This window comes from Micromys minutus (genome assembly GCF_963924665.1).
Source record: "Micromys minutus genome assembly, chromosome: 32".
Taxonomy (NCBI): domain Eukaryota; kingdom Metazoa; phylum Chordata; class Mammalia; order Rodentia; family Muridae; genus Micromys; species Micromys minutus.
Genome location: NC_137967.1, coordinates 469,025 through 490,589, shown reverse-complemented (window position 1 = coordinate 490,589; position 21,565 = coordinate 469,025). Strand labels below are relative to the sequence as shown.

The 21,565-nt window shown below is 39.8% G+C and overlaps 1 protein-coding gene across 2 annotated transcripts in view; it reads left to right on the top strand.

Moving 5' to 3' along the window:
- The first annotated feature begins 1,170 nt into the window (after positions 1-1,170).
- ANO5 (anoctamin 5) overlaps positions 1,171-21,565 on the top strand; it is a 66,486-nt gene continuing 46,091 nt past the window's right edge. For both annotated transcript variants that reach the window (XM_080908970.1, XM_080908969.1), the window contains exons 1-5: positions 1,171-1,772; positions 8,343-8,386; positions 11,928-11,981; positions 15,481-15,522; positions 17,530-17,643. In XM_080908970.1, the coding sequence (XP_080765096.1) occupies positions 1,445-1,772; positions 8,343-8,386; positions 11,928-11,981; positions 15,481-15,522; positions 17,530-17,643 (582 nt within the window). In that variant the 5' untranslated portion in view covers positions 1,171-1,444. The remainder of the gene's footprint in view (positions 1,773-8,342; positions 8,387-11,927; positions 11,982-15,480; positions 15,523-17,529; positions 17,644-21,565) is intronic.

Here is a 21,565-nt window from a genome sequence, read left to right as displayed (position 1 = left end):
TCACTCAACAATTACACCTTCAGTAATTCCTATCTCCTAATTACTGTGGGGTTGCCAGGCCTAATTCAGAGCAATCTGTTTCCTAGGAATTCCTCTGCTTGGTTTTCAGGTTAAGAGGTAGAGTGAGGTTCAAGGTGATGTGGCCTAATTTCTAGCATTTTTCCCAGAATCCTCATGGAGTGCTTCCCACAGACACTAAAAGGTACTATTCTCATCGAGTGTAAAAGATGTTTTCTTACTCATTCACAATTATAGGATATTTCCGTTTCCACTATCGCATGTATCACGAGGCACTAGCTCATAACTATTCGACTTTGAAGGAACAGAGACTGACTCTTAATTTTGGCCATGATGTCTGACCTTCTCTCCCCACTGTAGAAATGCCCCAATTCACCATCCAGGAAGTGTCCATTAAAGAACCAATATTCAAGACAAGCCAAGTCTTCTGGAACCCTGGAGAAGACCCACGTCACGCTCAGGTCTTAAAGGGAGAGGGATGCTTTAAGGGAAGTGGATTTTTTTCTCACCGGACAGAAAATAACCCCTAACTGGGAAGAAGGTTTTGTCCTAGCTGGCTTCACTTTGAGTGGAGGGCCAGACGATCCAGGGGAACCAGATTTACTGGTAGGCTGAGGCTGCCTACTAGAGGGAATGTGAAGAAAAGGGTTGGAGATGGTGAACTGTGGCTATCTGCCTTGAGTGGGTGGGCCGGTTGAAACGGGAAGCTCTAAGCCAGTTAGGTATGGAGCTGGGGGGCCAAGAGGTAAAGGAGCTGGGGGACTCCCATGAACCCACCAGGGATGGGGTCCTTAGGAATGCTGATAGGGTAGAAGAGCCAGGAGTTCCAGAAGATGTTGCTGTGATGAGGGCTCCTGAGGAGTCCCCAGGGAGAGTGGAGGGGCTTAGAGTCTCCCCGGATGTGCACGTATTACATGTCCCAGAGAGGGCAAGAAGCGTGATAAGGCCTAGAGTCTTTGGGTATGTGGACACTGGGACAATCTCTGAGGAGTACCAGCTGGAAAGCCAGGACAAGAGAAGAGAAACAGTAGAGATGATACTGCAATTCCAGGAGTCTGAAACAGGGGAGGAATCTGAGCTGTCCGGAGAGATGACTGAGAAAATAGTCCAAGGGGGCAGCGCACTAGAAAGGCCAAAGAAGAAGTGGAAATATCACCGCGACCCGGAGGAGCAACTGGACTGGCAGCAAGATCAAAGAAGTGATTCCAGCCAGCCTATTCAGGACCAGGAGCAGTACTTAGAGCCCTACGTGGAGGGGACAGAGCAACAGAATCGCTCAAGGATAGAGAAGCTCAAGAGCTTAACCACCGGTTTGGTGAGCCGCAACAAGAGTCAGGGCAAGTACCGCCTGGAGAAGAAGCCCAGCCTGGGGAAGCAAACTGAGTCTTCGACTCAGGACACCTCGTCCGGGGCTCTTCAACCGCCCATGCTGCCTTGCCAGTCCCTGGCACTTCGCTCATCCCTAGCTCATCCTGAGTCCTTTGCTGTTCGCTCTTCGCAGCCTCCCCGGGTGTCCTTAGTGCCTAAGGTGTCTCTGGGGCCACACTATTCGGGCACCTTGAAGGAGAGCTCCAGCTGGGTACTGGAGCCGGAGCTGAAAAACAGAGGGCAGACCATCCGCTTCAGCCTCCGCCCCAGGTCATCGCGCCGCCTGTCACAGCGGTCGGCTGGCCCCTGTGTCTCCCTCGTCAGTGCTTTCAACGAGCTGGCAAAGCTGGGCGACCCCGACCTGCTGGAGATGGTGGAGCAGGAAGGTAAAACAGCAGGCTGGCGCTGAGCTGGCGCGCGAACCTTCTTCACGCGGGGGTTTCTGGGGGACGTTGGCAGCTGTAGGTTTCTGTCCCGGGAACGTTCTTAGTGTAGTGAGCCCCGCGCTGCGCCGTGCCTGCCATGCAGGCGGTGGGTGACATTCTGTGCCCGCGATGTCCCTTGATGCATCTCTGCTCCAGGGAACTGTAATCTCTGACTCCCCAGGATCTCCAGGCATCTGTCTCACACCCCACTGACTCTGAGTAATGGTAGTCCCTGGTCCAGAATTCTGCTCCTGAAAGGTGACTTTTTTCCAAGGATAACCTGCATAGATGGGACCCTCCAGTTAGGAGCTGGCCCTGAGGTCTTCCTCTCAACTCTTTATAGACCTTCAGACATGTTTTGATGTGGTGATTATAGGAAGGACAGACACTAAGGTCTACCAGCTCTTGGGGACACTGTTTATGGTGTGGGAGGTGGGGTGGGGGAGGAAATGCAGCTTTAACTGATGCCTTTTGTTAAGAACACTATATTCAGTTTTTACTGAGGTTTGCACTGACCTATATTTTGTCTTAACTTACATAGTTTAGTTAAGTTTACATTTTTTTTCCCTGAACATAGTCTTCCTGTTGTGATTCAAGCCTCAGTTCTCCTAGTGATTCTGGGAATAGATAGCATTTGTTAGCCTTACCCCTACCCCTGTTATTTAGCTATAAAAGGTATTTTGACATTGGGAAAGGGGAAGGTAAGATCTTTCACTTTGTAGCCCAGACAAGTTTTGAGTGCAAGGCAGAACTTCTGTCTTGGACTGAGCTCTGGGGTTAGAGGCATGAGCACCTTGATCCATTAAAATAAAATTAAAAAATACTATTAGAAGAATCAACTGTAGTCTTACCATTCAGCCTTAAAGGGACCAGGAATGTCATTGTTTCCCCACACACACCCGTTATTTTTCTTTCTGAAACAGAGCCTCACTCTGTAGACTAGGCTGGCCTCAAACACACAAGAGATCTTCCTGCCTCTGCCTGCCAGGTGTCATGGCTTTGGTCGCCACCGTACTGCACTTTTCTCTCCCCTCTTAAAAACAGCTTTTTTATCAAAATACATCTGCATTGCATGAAAGTCAGCAGCCAAATGTAAAGTGATTGGTTTCTGTGCATTTACAAAGTTTTGTGACCATCTCTATCGGATCTTGTTACACCATCTTCCTGATGTTATTTAATAGTCCTCCAAGTAGCCACTTTTCACTTTTAGCCCCAGGCAGCTACACCTCTTGTCTCTGTAGATTTTCTTAGCTTAGATACCAAGGAAGTAGAGACATGAAGTTCATGGTCCTGTTGGAACTGGCTTCTGTCTTGGCATGTTCTGAAGTTCAGTCGCATACTGCTCCATTCCTTTTATTTGACGTGTAGTATTCCCTTGTGGGAAAAAAATGCCACACTCATCTATTTGCCAAACCCTGGAGATAAATCAGATTTCCTGCATTATGCTATTCTAAAAAATACAGCAATGAACATTCATTTGAAAGCTATTGTTTAAACACTGGTTTTCATTCTTCTATCACAGAAGGTCTGTGGAGCACACAGTCACTCTGCATTGAATATCTTACAAAATGGTCTTGGTGTTTTCTAAGTGTCTGTCTAGTTTTTGATCCTATACCAGTGGTTTTTATTTCTTCTTACAAGAAAAAACATTTAAAAAATATGTAATATTTTCTGGGTAATAAAGAAAAATATTTCATTGAATCCACGTGGAGATGAACTATTGAAGTTTTCGGGCATTTGCATCTCAATGCAGTTTAGCCACAAGGCAGGCCTACTTACTAGCAGCCATTTGCTTACTAACTCTTTGGCATTCTGTCTCCTCAAGAATTTCAAAATCTTCCTGAAACTAATCTCTTTTCATGGCAAATGCATTCTGATGCATATTTTCTCATGTAGTAACTGCTATTCTGATTTGGATGGCAGTAGGAGAAATTTGTGTTGATGGAAAGTCTGGCGTCTGCCTCCTGCCCATATCTCTGGACCTGAAGACATGACACTCCAGAAAGCAGGGACTTGGCAGCAGAGATCCCTGGACAACTTTTGTTTTTCTAAATGTAAAATAAGAATGCCCACTGATTTGCTGTATTGGTCTGACTGTCTATTTGTTATTGTTGCTTTCCTATTGTTATGAAGAGACACCACAACCAAGGCAATTTATACAAGAAAATGTTTATTGAGGCTTACAGTTCTGGGAGGTTAGAATTGATGGCCATCAGAGCAGGAAACACATTAATAAACATGATACTGAAGCAGGACCTGAGACCACACATTCTGATCCACAGGCATAATGCAGAGAGAGGGAGGGGAGAGGAAGGAGAGAAATAAATGGAAATAGTGTGATCTTTTGAAATCTCAGAGTTCAGGCCTATTGTCATACTTCTTTCAACAAGGCTACATGTCTTAATCCTTCCCAAAAAGTTCCACCAAACTGTCAACCAAGTATATAAGTATATGAGCTGGCAGGGACGATTCTTATCCAAACTACCACACTGTTGTTTATGCTTCTGTGACTGCTGTTGACAAGCTGGAACTGGGGAAAGTGGGAAAGATGAAGTAGATTAAAAGTTTAGCGTTAGAAATAGAAGTTTAAAAGTTGAGTGTAAAGTCATACTTTTGTAGCTATATTAAGCGGTGTATCTAATCAAACCACCTGCCCCATAGTCATGAGGATATTTGAGTTCTCATGCAGTGTTTAGTTGTTCTCAACAGGAATACACTCTAAGAAATCTCTTGTTAGGTGATTTCAAGAATATGGGTAGCAGAGCTTCCTCCTGCACACCAGGACACAGTACAAAGATGGGAGCATTAGCCTATCTGTGGTTTGATACTAACCAAAACACTATTTATGATGGCACATGGCTGTGTTTTAATTTTGAAATGCTGGTAAGAGTGTAATGAGAGATGACCTCTTGGCAAATGCAGGGACTATTTTGGGCACTTGTTTTGCAAGAGAGCATGTTCTTGGTAGGGTGATTGTCATAAAAACTGGTAGCTCAGTCTGGCTTTTGCTTGTAGCATATAAATGATGATTCTCTTTGGTGCTTAGTAACACCCTTCACATCTCTGGTTTCTCATATACAGAAAGTCTTATTTGGGGCTGGCTCAAAGTTTGGCTTCCTCAGGCCCTTTGGTTGATTTTGCTTTTTTGTTTTGGTCTGTCTGTCTGTCTGTCTGTCTGCCTGCCTGCCTGTCTTTTATATCTTTTAAAAGATTTATTTTTGCTTATTTTGTTTTTTAATTTCTTTATTTTACTTTATGTGTATGAGTGCTTTGCCTGCACATGTATACATGATGCCCCCAGTAACCAAAAGAAGGCACTGTATCCTCTGGTCCCGGCATTAGAGATGATTGTGAACATCTATGTGAGTGCTCGGAATGGAATCTGACCCTCTACAAGAGCAATACATGCTCTCAACTGCTGACCCATCTCTCTAGCACCTTATTTATATCTTTATTCATGTGTCTGTGTATCTGCCATATGTGTGAAAGTGCCTGTAGAGTCCAGAAAAGGGCCTTGGATTCCTTGGAGCTGGAACAACAAGCATTGATAAGCTACCTGATGTGGGTGCTGGGAATGGAACCTTGGCCCCATGGGAGAGCAGTGTTCACTCTGAATCCCAGCCCCAGTCCTCTTGTTTGGAATGTAAGTTAGTCTGAGATATGAATATTTGTGTGTGAGATAGCTATTAAGCCTTGAGTGTGTGTGTGTGTGTGTGTGTGTGTGTGTGCGTGTGTGTGAGTGTGTGCGTGCACACACGTGTGGTAAATAAGGGGGGAAGAAACCTATTCTCCTCAATATTTCTACTCAGAACATTCAAAACACAGAAAAGTATTCATAAGGTAGGTCATCTAGGGCAAGACTAGAAAGGAGAATTGCACAAGAAGTGACAGTTCCCGGGAAAGGAAAGACCTGATATAAAGGTTAAAGTATGAGAGGGCTCATGGGAGGCTAGGAGATTTCTAGTATCTTTTGTTAGAACCTTCAAATCTATAGTGTCAAGTTCAGATTAGAGTTTGAATGTATTTATTCTGCCTAGTTTTATGTTAAACAAGGCAAAAGAAGCAGGTTTCTTGTTTAGAATGCTCACCTTTCTCTTCATAAAAATGGAACCCTAAACTGCTCTGTGGATCTTTCTTAAGGATGTGTGTTTTGACAAATGTGTGGTAGGGGTTCATTTGGTATATTGCATTGTTTTTTTCTTGTATTTCTAACCACTTTTGTCTTCAGGAAAAGAAAACCTCCCTGAGTTAGTATTCCCTTGTACAATGACTTGAGAGATAAATACATATTGCTGACAGTCTTGAGTCTGACCTCTTTGTCTTAATGCTTCATAATTGATTTTGTGTTGCTTTTAGTGATATTATATGAATAGGAGAGTAGTATTTAGCATTTAGGTTTGGAGCTGAAGATTGACACATATGCAACTTGGGGGCTTTATATATATATATATATATATATATCACAGAACATTTTATGGTAAGACAATGCCAGAAAAACTTGGAGACTCCCTTTTTCTGACAGCTCTTTCTACCCTAGAATGACTGAAACCCCCCTAGATTTAAAATAACTATTTTAGAATTAAACATACCTATTTAGAATTAAAATAACTTCCAAACATGATGCCTGAAATGGCCTAGCTAAGTAAGACTAGGCTCTTACCTTTCTCTCTCAATATTGGTACACTAGGATCCAGAAGTCCAGCATGTGAAACTCTGAAAAAAACACTTAGCCTATATTTAAAACATAATACAATGACAGGTTAGAATAATCAGACTTCATTTCACTCACAAATCATGAAAACTTCTTGGGGGACATTGTTGAATTTTGAGCTACATATTGAGGCAACATTTACTGGTAAAACCCTTGCAGTATGAAAATGTATATTATATGCCTTTCAAAGGACTTTTGCTTTCTGTTCTCTTCTTTTTGAACGAAAAAGCCCACACTCTAAGTGACACAGTCTTCGTTGGTTACTCTTCATGCCGTGCTTGTAAGTTTAAAGGTGATGTGTTCTTAGGAGCTCCTCCTAAAACATAAAGATATGAACATGAAAATAATTATCAAAACTTCATTCTGACACTGAAATTTAATCCAAAATTATATAGAAATTGGGAGAGAAATTGATTAGGAATATAACGTATCCTAATAATAGCAACAACAACATAAACAAGGAATAAACAAGGATCTCTCTCTCTCTCTCTCTCTCTCTCTCTCTCTCTCTCTCTCTCTCTCTCACACACACACACAAACACACACACACACACTCACACACACACACACACACACACACACCAGCTTATTTAATGTTCTCACACATTAGAAGATGGCATGGTGTATCAGTTGAAGGCTTTGTGTTCATGCTGTTCTCTTGCAAGGGAAGCTATGGACGTTGTGTTTGTTTGCCACAATGCATGACCTCCCTGTGTGTGTGTGTGTATGTGTGTGTGTGTGTGTGTGTGTGTGTATCCACCATTTACTTGCAAAGAATACACTCCAAGGGACAAGTGGGAGCCTGAAAGTGCAGCTAATAGTAAAGCCTGTTATCTTTTTATATCATGCATAGACTAAGTTTAATTTCTAAATTAGTCAGCATAAGAGGTAGACATCTATAGCTAACAACAAAGAACGGCAATCACCACATACTGCAATAAAGAAAGCTATTCGAATATGGACTGACTCTTTCCCTCACAATGCTTACTTAATGTGATTGTTCTCAGCCTTCTAAGAATATAAACACCAATGGCTTGCACAACCAGTGAAGAGGTTGCAGATTCCTAAGTCACTGTCAATTTTGGGGGGTTTTGTGGATTGTATTGTTTCTTGGATTGTGGAAAACCCACATAACTAGTAGTTTCATATTTTCTACATTACCAGAATATATGCTAACACTTCCTGGGGTTATATTTGTTGGAGATGGTCTGTAAGTAGAAACAACATTTTATATTATTCCTATTGGGCTACTTGTCCAAAATGATATCGTTGTATAGGAAGTTATTAACTTGATAGAGAGTGTATTTTCAAGATGAAGTCTTTAGAGATTAAAAACCAGTTTTACAGGTAACAATATTCAGTCCCAGCAAATTGCTATAAATGTGTGCACATACGATTAAACACTTGACCATCATAAAAATATTGATCTGGGTGTCTGGAGAGTGACTTTGTCTGCTTTAAAAGTGAGAGCACTCTGGTAAGCACAGAACATAGTATCTCACGCACAAAGAGAGCAATACGTAAATGTCCATGGTTCCCACCTGAGGATCTTTTGGAGAGATTTACCTCTGGCTTGATGAGTGCATTGATCAGAGTTACACTTATTTCCTGGTGATTGAGATTGTGTATTTATAATCATCAGCTTCTTAGAGATAAACGTAACAGCCTCTGGATGCTGATTTGAACAGAGTAGCTCCTGGAAGATCTCATACATGGTATTTTTTCTTTGAATTTTGTTGGCTTAATTCCTGTTTTGTCCTTGAGTAGACTTTTGAACAAGACCAGTTAGCATGATAGATTTTTTTTCTTATTTCTTCTAGGCTTAACAGCCAAAGAAATAGACAATGCTCTCCAAAGGACTGAGGTAAGTTGAATGCCTGTGTATTAGCTTTATGATATAAATAAAGTACAAAGATTAAGTCAAGTTTAGCATCTCAGACCTACAGCTACCTTGGACTCTCCATATCCATTCCTATAATGCATTGTCCTCTCTATTCTCTGACTTTCTCATCTTATAATGTGAGACAAATTCCATGCCTCACTTACTGTTGCGTATAACATGAAGTGTCTTTTGCAGTAGGTAATTAATGTTACCCAAATTACCCCCATGGCCAAGACACACATCCCTCACTACCTGCCCCAATGTTCCCAAATAACACACACACACACACACACACACAGAGAGAGAGAGAGAGAGAGAGAGAGAGAGAGAGAGAGAGAGAGAGAGAGAGAGAGAGAGTTCTATTTAAATATGATTGGGTCATTCCCAAACTTCCACAGTGCTAACACCCACCCTCACCCCTGATACTCCTGCGTTATTACTTACTAAAAGCTGTATCCCATCTCTACCCTAGACCCAATTGGAGGGCCCCCATGGGACCACTCTCCCCTGGCTCTTACATGATTAGTATGCTCTCTCTTCTGCAGCTCTCAAGCCTGGATTTTATTCCTTTCCAGGCATGGTGATATTCCTGCTTCCTCTCTCTTGGTTCTCTTGCCCTCAAATCCTAAACTCCTGCCCCTGAATCTCTGCCCAGTCATTGGCCTCCGGCATCTTTATTTACCAGTTAGAACCAACTGAGAGCAGAGTGTCTCAGCATCTTACATGTGGATTCTCATGCAATTTTGGGAGCCTAAATAACATAGTGCAAGTGTTAGAGCAAATCCACAGCAAGTGTCACTCAAGAAAGCCCACACTTTATAAATCAGTTGGCCATTGGCCAATTGCTTGATTTAAGAGTCCCACAAGTTCTAAAATTACTTTAAAAACTAAGATTTTAAACAGAGAGGAACAAGAAAATATGGTCTTATCGGAGAGCAAGCATAAGTTTGAATTAATTTCGAGGTTTCCTATACAATAATTTCAGATATTCTGAAATACAATCTGCAGGGCAGCAACTTTCAGCCAATCATTGTAGGGAGGTGTAATGCTGATTTCTGTATGACAATTGTTTGTATGATAGTTCTCCATATGGAATATGTTCTTATCAAGTGCTATGTATGATTCACATGACTCAAGAGTGAGGAAAATGGCTAAACTAAAACAGTGAAATAAAATACAATTGGTTTCTGTATCTTCAAGTCCCAAATTTGTGTAGTCAGTCAACAGCAGTTTGGAGGGAGAAAAAGTGGCATTGTCCTATCCAACAGCATGTTATATACTTCAAATACACATGGATGGAATTGCACAAAGCCAGAAGGGTACTGGTACTGCTTATGTTTGGAGCATTTCATCTCTGTGGTAACCTGTGGGTTCAATAGATGAATAAGGCGACATGTTTTTTACTTATAGTCTTTGTGAGACCTTTCCACTTGGCACTGTTACTCCTCTTTGTACCATTTTACTTAATTGCTCAGTGACTGGGCTCTGTGGAGGGGGCACACAACATATGACTGGCAAGCCTTTGTTGACGGAATCATAGGCTTGACCATAGTAAGAATTCCTATGCATAACAGGCCTTTGACAAGGGAAACAGTGAAATACTCAGCAAAGAGTTGTAACAAGAGAAAGAAAAAAGTTTACATCAGTTTATGTTTCAAGGAGAAGACATAAAGATTTGACAGCCCAGTCAGTGCAAATGTACCTTTTTCCTAAGGTGGGAGATAGTCAGTTCCCTGCCAAGTTCTCTTGAGAACATTACTGTGTAGTTTCTTCAGTCATTTCATAGTTAATACAACCAAGCTTTGCATATGATGGTAGAGTGCAAGTGTATATAACAGGGCTTTGGCTCAAGGGAGGACAAATTAAGTTCCTTTATTGTTTGCATGGTGAAAATGTAACTTTTTATAGTTTTTAAAGGTTTTTTTTTGTTTCAATTAAAGTGCATGTATGCGGTGTGTGTGTGTGTGTGTGTGTGTGTGTGTGTGTGTGTGTGTGTGTGTTCTGGTGTCCATGGAGGCCAGACAAAAAAGTGTAGGAGTTACAGGTGGTGCTCAGAAATAAACTCAGGTCGTCCAAAAGAAAAACAATCATTCTATTTTTCTTTCATCTGTAACTTTATTAAAAACTAAATGTTTTTTTTAATTTTTCAGTTTGTTTTGCCTCTTAAAATCAGAAATAAACAGATTCCCTCTGATATGGCATTGTAGCCTTTGACAAAACTATGCTCATACTAGATCAAGATAATTAGAATTTCTTACACTCTAAGCGTTAAATGCTACTGCTTTCCCCACATGTTGCAATTCAAGTCTCTCTCTCTCTCTCTCTCTCTCTCTCTCTCTCTCTCTCTCTCTCTCTCTCTCTCTCTCTCTCTCTCTCTCTCCTTCCCTCCCTCCCTTCCTCCCTCTCTCTCTCTCTCTGTCTTTCTCCCTCTCTCTCAGTCATATATTTGTGGAGACTGCCATTTCGGGATTGTCTGATTGTTTAGTTTTATTCTACATTTTGTAAAATTTTAATGAGCAAGTTTGATTCATAAGTGTAACTTAAGTTGACTGAAGTAGTTTGAATACACCTGTTCTCAGCATCACCTTCATCATCATTAAGAAGGCAGAGAGGTTATAGTTCCTTGGCATATTCCACTGTGTAAACTCTTCAGCCTAAAAGGATATTCTAGAAAGTTCCCAAAGTATCCTTAATCCATGATTACTGTTTCTCAAGATTTTCCAAGATGCTCCCAAAAGAAGATAATTGAACACCCTGTGTGATATAAACCTCAGGTCATTTTTGTTAACTGGGGCTACTCCTGATACTACCCCCAAAAATTCAGAAAATAAGCAGGTAAGACCTCAGGAGCCAGTTCTGTGGTGTTTGGCTCACTGAGTAACAAGTGTATTGAAAACCCATGTATCCAAGAAAGAAGAAATGCATTAGTTGCTAATGGCTTGTGTATATATATGCAGGAATATTTCTTCAATTATGCATTTTTAAAGAATGGTATGTCATCTTCAAAGATACAGGTTTTAGTAATTTCTAGCCAATGCCAAGAAGCATGCACTATCTAGTCAGTGATGTGTAATCCACATTGTTCTTGTTCAGAATCCTTAAAATACCAGATATCAAGGTCACTTTACTGCACTGCAGAAGTTTTTTATTATTTCACCCATTGAAAATTGTCCTGAGACTTAGTAGAGCTTTCTCTACAATTCCCTCTCTGTCCCTTTCCCTTTGGCTCTCTCTCCCCTCTCTTTTTCTTCCCACTCCAACACAGATGCATGCACAGAAAGATACACACACACATGTGTATGCATACATACACACACACACACACACACACACACACACATTAAACTTCAAGTGACATTTCAGATATGGAATTAGAGTTGAGGTTTCTTGGCTTCATGGTATAGTATTCTACAGAAAGAGTCTTGGTGTTCTTGTTTTGGAGACATAAATGATATGAGTGTTCTACTTGAGCCATCCTTAACTGTATTTCTGTCTCCCTATCCCTGCCTTTTGCCATTGACAGAGCCTGGGCTGCAAAGAGACCAGCTTCCTCATCCCTGAAGACTCACAGCCACTGGTAAGCAGCAAGCAGTACTTCTCTTCTTCAGCAGACAAACACAAGTGTTCTTCCAGGCCCTGAACTGGGGATAATTTTACCTAAATCTCAGATCCTTGAGTATAGTATCTGAGAATACATTACTTTTAAAAAGAGTATTTATTTAAGAAAATTATTACATCAGACATGGTAATTAGAATGGCATATAGAGGATATCAGTTTGCACTTTAGGAATTCCCAGTTTTGCAGAAGCTTCATCAAAATCTCTCTGTGCTTATAAGAAGGGCCCTAGACTTCAACCATCAGGCCTCTTACTCCATTACAGTATGCTTCACTATGAATTCATGCTTAAGAACAATCATAATTTAAACGTTAAAAATTAAAGTTGTCTCCAATTCAGAACTTATTTAAGTTTTATTATGTTTAGGTATTGGGTTTTTATTTTGTTGTTTTGTTTTGTTTTTTGCTGAGTAAATAATGATACTGTTTGGAATGAAACAAAATGAAGTTCAGGTACATGTAAGGACTAGAGATTGTGTTTAATCTTAAAGGTAAATGATAGTAATATTTTTTTCTGTCAATAACAGTGCCAGAGATTGAACCCATGGGGCATTTAGACAAATGTTCTACTATTAAGCCACATTCCCTTTCTTCAGAATTTGTCTGTGGGAGACCTTTCCCTTCTTCTCCCTCCTCTCTTTGCATTAACTCTAAGATGTTTATTTTATGTCTTGTTATAAAATCAGCAGTACTTTATTTTATTGCATTAGAGAATGTTTTAGTGAAGTCTCTACAACTTGGACATATCCCATTTTTGTGCTTTCTTTAATTTTTAGTAATTTTTTTATTTCTAATACTCTGGGATACTGCAAATTCATCTTGTACATTTCCTGCTTAAACCCTAGAATGAATCATTTCTCCAAAGAATCTTTGTGTTCATTACAACCAATTATCACATAGTTAAATTTGTATCTGTCAAGATTCTTTTAGACATATTCAAAAAAGAATAACTTCAAGAGCTCTAATACAGAGTACCATAAATGTGGGAGAGTCTCAACGTACACAAGTAATTCAGTACTGCCCATGGGACTAGGGAATGGGGAGAGAGGAGTACTGTTTCTGGAACCCAGAAGGAGAAAATCAAGTACATAAGACCTGTTGAATTTAACCATAGGAAGGCAAGCAGTCTTGGATAAATGTATTTTGGGTTTTGGTTGGAGTATCATTTCTAAAATAACTGTAAAAATGTTTTTAAATTTCAGTTCCCCTTCATTTTCCTTTAACATACCTTTTGTATTCTACTTAAGAGATATTTTCTTGCATCAGTGTATGAGATGACTCTGATTTTACTCTGCAAAATAGCATTTAGCTGTGTTTAGTCTATGACCCAACTAGGGTCACCTTTCATTACCTCAGAGAACCTGAGGCTCACCATACCACCCTTAATTATTCCCATGTCTCTTAGTGAATCTGTAGTCAATCCAGGGAAAATGTCTATGAATAACAGTAATCATCAGATCTCACCAAAAATCAGGAAAATCAAAGTACAGAGGGAAATAACTTCAGACCAGCAGATGAATGTAGTTTAAGCAATGACTGATATCCACCCTGCACCAATGAGTTAACAGCAGTTACTCCTCTATGTACACACATCAATGTTTACTACATCTGAGAATAGCAATTTCGCACAGTCTTAGTTAGGGTATCTATTGCTGGGATTATACACCATGACTCAAAAGGAAGTTAAAGAGAAAAAGGTTGATTCTGCTTATACTTCCATAGCACTGTTCATCATAAAAGGAAATTAGGACAGGGATTCATACAGAGCAGGGACCTGGAGGCAGAAGCTGGTTAATGCAGAGACCTTGGAGAGGTCCTATTTACTGGCTTGCTCAGCCTGCTTCCTTATAGAATGCAGGACAACCAGCCCAGAAATGGGCTGGATCATCCCTTATCAGTCACTAATTAAGAAAATACTTTATAGGCTTGCCTACAGCCCAATCTTAGGGAAGTGTTTTCTCAGTTGAGGTTCCCTCCCTTTAGATAGCTCTAGATCTTGAGTCAACTTGGCATAATAAAACTAGCCTGCACACATGCCAGCCATAACTAGCTGATTAGGCCATCCCAGAATTGAAGCAATTTCTTTCTGTAAATTGCTGAGTTCTTATAACGATAAGCCACATATCCAGTAAGTTACATATAAAAGGAATTTATGTGATTACTTATTTATCCTTCAGTTTTTATCAAGTACAAACAATGAGGGTCTTTGAATACCATAGGTTTAATTTTTTTTTCTTAAAATTTCATCTCATAATATGAAGGATTAAATAGAGGGGTTTCTGTCTGCTAAGCAAATACTTAACCCCAGATCTCTTTCAAATACTTTTCAAACTTCTTGATAACTCCAGATCATTTCCTTATTGTCTTAAATGATGCCATGATAATAAAAGATTGAAGACAATTCATTACTTCAGTACTTAAATATTTTCTTCCTTACTCGTAAACCCCTGGCATTTGAAGAAGTCATAGAATATTTAAAATTAACCCCTATGCAAACTTCTTTCTTTTTTGCTCTTTAGTAGACAGTCTTTCTATATGTCCTGGGCTGGTTTGAAGTACTTCCTACCTCAGCCCAGCTGAGATTATGGGTGTGTGTCAGCACACTGAGCTGCTATGCAAATTTCTCACACTGTCAGTCACCTATAATGATAACATTGGGATTTGCTATGTTTCTTGATAAAAGCATGTTTAAAAGACTGCTTTACTTTGCATTTCTTTTATTATTGAATTTTATTCACTAAATCTTTTTCTCCCTCATCTAAATTCCAAACATATTTTAAAAGTTGCCCTTATAAAAGATTTGTAAGATGAAGATTTTTTCCTTTTTATCTTTTTCTCTGCCCAGTTTTTCTCCTTCCTTCATGTTTGATTACTCTGCTAGACAACTTTCAATGTTGCTTGCACATAATGAAAATTCCTGCTGTACCAGGGATAGCACTAACAATCCTTGAAGGGTGAAAGGATTCATGGGGACAAGCATAAGTAAAAGTGGAAAGTTTACTAGGTTTCCTGAAGCACAGCATCAGTGGGTAAGATGTTAGAGAAGCTCAATGGACACTGGCTATCTTAGGGCAGGAATCTACACAAGCATTCAGCCTGTTTTAATGTAATAGTGGTTTAGGATAATTAATACTAGGCTTATCGTATTTAGCAACAGCTTGGTGTTAAAGCAATGCCCGTATTGCTCTGAGTCAGAAACATCTCAGCACTATCACCTGTTCTAGTCTGACATCCACACCATGAAGCCAGGGCTTGCTATGATAAAACTGCTTCTGGTAGGTGGTGGTCATACCTCAAGGGAGCAAACCCTTCCTCTGAGGAAACAACAGCCTTGCTCTGAGGCTGAAATGTCTCAGCATAGCCATCCACCACAGAGCATAACTTATTTGTTCATGGATCTGTGTATTGGAATCTTGAACCCTGAGCAGGATTTGGTGACTCTCCATTGGTTGCTTCACAGCCTGGGAAGCGATACAATTTGTTCCTGAGGAGGCGTCTTATGGTAAAACACCACTGTCTGCTGATGCTTCTGCCTGAGTGTCTATCCTAACAGCTTGAGTGTTTTTTGTACCACGAATGTTATCCACACTGACGGATTTGATCACTAATTCCAAGTTTCCAGGCAGATGACATTTAACTATGGTGATTCTCATTCTTTTTCATCTGATGAACCTATTTCCTAAAAACATGCATGCAAACTTATTTACATAAGACAATGTAAATAGTTTCAGAGGCTCATGAATCACTAGAAATGTAAGTCACAGTGAGATAGATTTCACCCGTGTATTGCTTTGTAGCAACCAGGTTTCTCCATATGCATCATATACATTATATACATATACATGTGTGTTCTTTATATCATGATTTCAGTAAAGTTCAAAACATAGTGTATTCTAACAACACCCAGTTGTCTGTGACAAAAATGAATGGGTTTTTATGCACCATTTAGCACAAGTCAATTTTTGTTAAGAACCTGGAGACTTGGGGCTGGAAAGATGGCTCAATATTTAAGAGAATCGGTTGCTCTTCCAGAGTACTTAGTTTGATCTCAGCAACACATGGTGGCTCACAACCATCTGTAGCTCCAGTCTTAAGGTAAACCTAGGGTTAGATTTCATGAACAAGATGAACTGTCCTAATAACATTAGTGACTTCTTTTAAAGGTCTTATGGTATAAAACATGGAGAAGCACTTTGACTATATGCAGAATAATTATGTCTCTCTAGCCAACAGGCTTCCATATATTTTGGTAGATTTTATAAAATATGTTAATTTTGTAATGATGTACAGTAGTGTTAGTGATTATTTTATTTGTTTTTCCTTCATAAAAACCAATTTATAGTCAAAGTATAGCAGTTTGACTTTTCTCAGGTTTTTTACAATCCTTCAGGAAAGGAAGAAGACTGTGGGCCTTTTTTGATCTCCCTAGATATTTTCATCTCTGTCTACATTTTCCCACTTTTCTCTTCACATGCCTTGAAGAGCCTCCTCCTCCTCCACCATAGTAACCAGGAACCCAGAGGTAAATGGCATTACTGTATTGACAAACCACACCATACATGAGATTCTGTCCAGTTTGTGGCAGAGCACCACCTGTCTCTTTTACGGGGATGCTCAGCTGGGCTGGCAAGTGCAGACCAGCACAGAGATGGCAGAAGATGCAGGTGTACCTGCTGGGAAGCCACAGAAAGCAGCTGGGAGAATTCCCAATGGTATCACTCACCAACCATTGCGTGATGTAAGTACAACGTATCACACCTTTCATGTCATTGGTGAGGAGCACAATACCAAATGTGAAGTCTCTTTCCCCACAGTGCTCAGTACGTTTTGCTTATTTGTTTGTTTTGTTTTGTTTTGGTGTCACAAAAGGGAAGGAGTTCATGAATGTCATGTAAAAATTGAACTTGTAATCTTGATTATGATCCTGAGAAATTCCATACAACTATAAAGAAAACATGGGTTGTAGCTCACTTGAGACACTGACAACAGACATTTGTAGGACTTAGCCATGGTGAGGTCAGCTGCCCAACTACCTGCTTCTGATTCTTTTTCTAGCCATCTGTAACCACAAATAGTTTATGTTCATACTGAAAGACTCCATTAGTTGGTGTGCAACTAAAGTGCATAATAATGTAGTATACTAGTTAGTGCTGTGTCATATTAAAATCACACCTTTCTGCCTGAATGCCTGAATGCCTGAATGTGATTTTTTTAAATTTTAATGTATTAGCATATACATCTCACATTCTCACTTAACTGCAGCATTTGTAGAAAGCATGCAGTTCTTTGTCTCTTTCAGTCCTTCCTGAGTATGCATCATTTAATCCCCTGTGGAATTTTACTTTATAAAGGGGGCCTAATTTGGGTTATGACTTGTGATGACTTTCTGTGTTAAGTGTGTGGGGGGGACGGAAGCGGCAGCCCAACTACAACTAATTTTCTTCATGTTTTTGCCCTTTGAGAACAAAAGGTGATATGAAATGATGTCATGTATGTGTGTCTTCTGCAGTTCCAAAGGAGTGAACAAAGCAAAGACTCGGTCTTCTTCAGAGATGGAATCAGGCAAATTGACTTTGTCCTGTCCTATGTGGATGATGTAAAGAAAGATGCAGAGCTGAAGGCAGTGAGTGCTGATCTGTGAGACATGGGGACATAACAAGACGAATATACTATAGACAATGTTGACTGAGAGCACACTGAGCACACAGCCTAAAGTTAACATTTGTTTTCTGAATGCTTTGGAGATGATGACAGTAAGAAGTGCTTTCTCCTCCCCTACCCCTTCTTTTCCACCCTTTGCCCTCTTCTGCAACTTCTCTTCCCACATGACTGATATCTATTTCACATACCTTGCTTTAGAATAAAGTGTGGTCCCATAAGTAGAAGGTATATCTTTGAATCTGGTACAGTGACTTCTGGCCTTATTAATGTTTTAACCCTTAGTAGCATACAGTTCCTTATGTGGTGTTCCGTTACTACTTCCTAATGGTAGTTTTGATATGGCTATAAACTGTAATGTAAATATGTAATATCTAGTATATCTGACATGAGACCCCCTTAGGGGTTACAAGCCACAGGTTGAGAACCGCTGATCTAGTGTATGATGTTACCATCTTCAAAAGTGTATGGCAAATCAGTCTAGTGAAAAATAGCCTCTGTACAGAGCTCTAATGCTGACTCCCGCACTCATTACTTTGTCACTTTATTACCTTTGCTTTAGTTCCTCTAAGACCACAAGGTAGGTTCACATTCCATCCTCAGGGGCTCAGAAAGCTGGTAAAGTATGAGGAGTGCTCAGTAAGTGGCCACTCTTTGAAATGATGAGTTGATCTACATGTGTAAGGATTTGTGCATGTGCACATATGTGTACAGATATTTATTTACATGCTGAAATGTTACACAGATAATAACTTGAAAACTGTGAATGTTATCTCTGAAGCAGAACATCTTTAGTTTGTGTCTTTCTACCTTGTTCCAGTAACCAACTACCAGCACCTGTAAATTCATAGATAGATGCCATCTTTGTATCTTTTTATATCTTCTGTGTATGCTTCCCCTACACCAGACCCTCCCTTGAAGATTTTACTTATCGTGGTCATCTTCCTTCTCGGGAGGGTCAGTATAGACCGAGTACACTGTTGACTTTACTCTTCCTTTCATATTCCTAAAAGATCTGAGTTTAGGATATCATCAAATTTTCCTTGTCATTAATTCAGCCCCATTTTTTCTCCTTGTTTCTCCCACTGTTATCACTGGCTCACCATCACCTTAATCGCTTTTCCACTGTTCCTTTCTGATGACCCATGAGCACAGAACATGTGTTAAGTGCCCAAATTTTTCTTGCTCATACCCTTTGTTTTTATCACATACAGACCAGGAAAGATGCATATATTATATTGCCATAACTTTTCTTTCCTTTCTTATTTTCTTTCCCCTTTCCTTCTCCCTCGCTCCCGAATTCTCCCTCACTTCCCACTCTCCTTACTTCTGTAAATGTTTTCATTTGCATATGTTAATTACAGTGTTGTGATGTTCTCATACATGTGTATAACCTGCTTCCATTGTGTTTCCTTATCTGTTAGTCTTGCACATCTTTAATGTTCCCCCCTTTACTTCCACAGCCCTCCTCAACTCCACAGGCAAGACTTGTTTTATTAGTCTCGCTTTTTTCCCTTAACATGCTAATATCCAATTATTTTCATGCAAAGGACATAATTTCATTCTTCCCCATTATGTAATGATCACATTTTCTGCCAGAGGCCAACTCTGACAGTGAGTTCAGCCATCCAAGGAGGAGATGTAGGGTCAGTGACTAATGTAAATCAGGCACACATTCACATACAGCTGGTGGATGAGGGAAGAGTCCAAGAACTTTATATGTTCTCCCACAGCTTATGTACCCCAGCAAAATCTTTCAAGCAGTATAAAAATCATAATGTGACTACATTCTAATTTTATTTAAGTGATTGGTTACATGTCCATTTCCCTCAAATTATACTTACTTGCCAAAAACCAGTTTAATTAAAACCAACTCTTTGTGTACTACATGCAAAAGTCTATGCATCCCAACCACAATGTTCATTTCTACATATAAAGCAATAACCAAATCCCACTTCCTGTCTTGCTTGACTAACATATTAGTTAGGATTCTCTAGAGTATCGGAACTTATAGAATGAATCCATTTCTCTATATACAATGGGATTTATTAGAATTACTTATAGGCTAAGATAGAACTAACTCTGTAAGGGTCCATGATTCACCAAAGAATGATACCTGGTACACAAATAGTATGTAAATGCAAAGGGTGGTTTTTATTTTTCAGAAGTCCAGCATGGTGGGGTCTCCTATTACCAAGACAGAGAAACCTAGAAGTAAGCTCACAGACCTGATTTAAAAGCACATTAGGGGAATTCTGGGCTAGGTGACCTGTATCTTAATCAGATGAATCCTTCTCTAGGGACATTCTAGAACCATTACTGGGGCATAGAGCTGGAAACTGTTGCTGGGCAAGTCTGGAAACTATAGCTGAGGAAGTCTGGAAACTGCTGCTGACCCATTGTCCTTGCCTCAGGACAGCTTCTGATGTCAGGGCAGTTTCTGACTAACTGTCTGAATCCCTGTTTTGCTTTGTTTTTTTCCAATAACTGACTTATTTGGGCTTGACAGGACTTGTCCAATTCTTAGGCATTGTCTCCTGAACTGCCAATTTGAAGTCTGTCATGGAATCAGCTTAGCCTCTCAAATAAACAATGTCAGTCTATGAATGGGAAGTCCAAGAATTCAGAAGTTGTTCAGTCCACAAGTTTTGGATGTCCCAGCTGGTTTTGAGTAGGCACTGGAAATCAGAAGAAGTAGGTTCTTCTGAGTAGCAAGGAAGGAACTTGCTTGCCAAGCCAGAGCAAGCAGACAAAAAGCAAACACTTCCTTCTTCTATGTCCTTCTATGCAGAAGGTATAGCCCGGATGAAAGAGCTGCATCTTTTAGCCTCAACAATGATATCAAAAGTGTGTGTCTTCCCACCTCAAAGGTCTATGCTAGAAGTTGGTTCACTCAATTTAAACCAAGCAAAAAAACAAAACAAAATAAAAACAAACAAATGAAAAAGGTCTCACTTGTATGCCCTACAATTCTGGATTGTAGTTCATTCCTGTTTAGTCAAGTTAACGAACAAGAATGGCCATCATAGCTAGTCAACATTTGGTGGAGTTAGTTCTCCTCTCTGTTGTGCATCCTCTTTCCTTTCTGGAACTCTATATCCTCAGGGATATTCTACCTTTTGTCCCTTGCACTGACATTGACATGGGGCACAGTTCTCAACCTCCTCCTCCCTCTTCTTTCTTTTTTCCTTAACTTAGGTTGACTTCTTTGACAGCAATGATTTGTCTCGTGGTTCTAAATCAGCAACCTTCCTTCCTAGTTCGTAATTCTCCCCAAGAGTATATAACTCAGTGAGCATCCACATCTGTGTGAACTTTATCAATGTCTAAAAGATAAGAGTTACACCATTAAATGGGCAGTTTAATGGGAGCCTGACCCATCTTTAAATGTACCCATTCATAGTTATTCATCATAAATTTTAACAATTACAAGAAAAGAAAGAGTAGCTAAGAACATGTGCTATCCTTGCAGTGAACCTAAATTCAGTTCAGCAAAGGAGTCTTCTCACAACTGCACGTCACTCCAGTTCTAGGGTATTGCTGCCCTCTTCAGGCCTCTGTAAGCACTGCACTCACATATACAAACACAAATACACTACATAATTTTTTGAAAGACAGAAGTTATGTTATTACGTACCTCTCTGCATATATCAATATAAATCTGTTAAATAGAAACTAGACAAACACTATCATTCCTTGATTATTTTAAAGATCTATACAAAGAAACCTTCTCACAGTTAAGAATTTTTTCACTTAAATTTTCTATTCTATTTTTCACACACTTTCTCATGTGAATGACCACCCTTGCACATGTCTTACTTTCAGTTGATTTTTAAAATTTATTTATTCACTTTATATCCAAATCTCAGCCCCACTCCCTTCTTTCC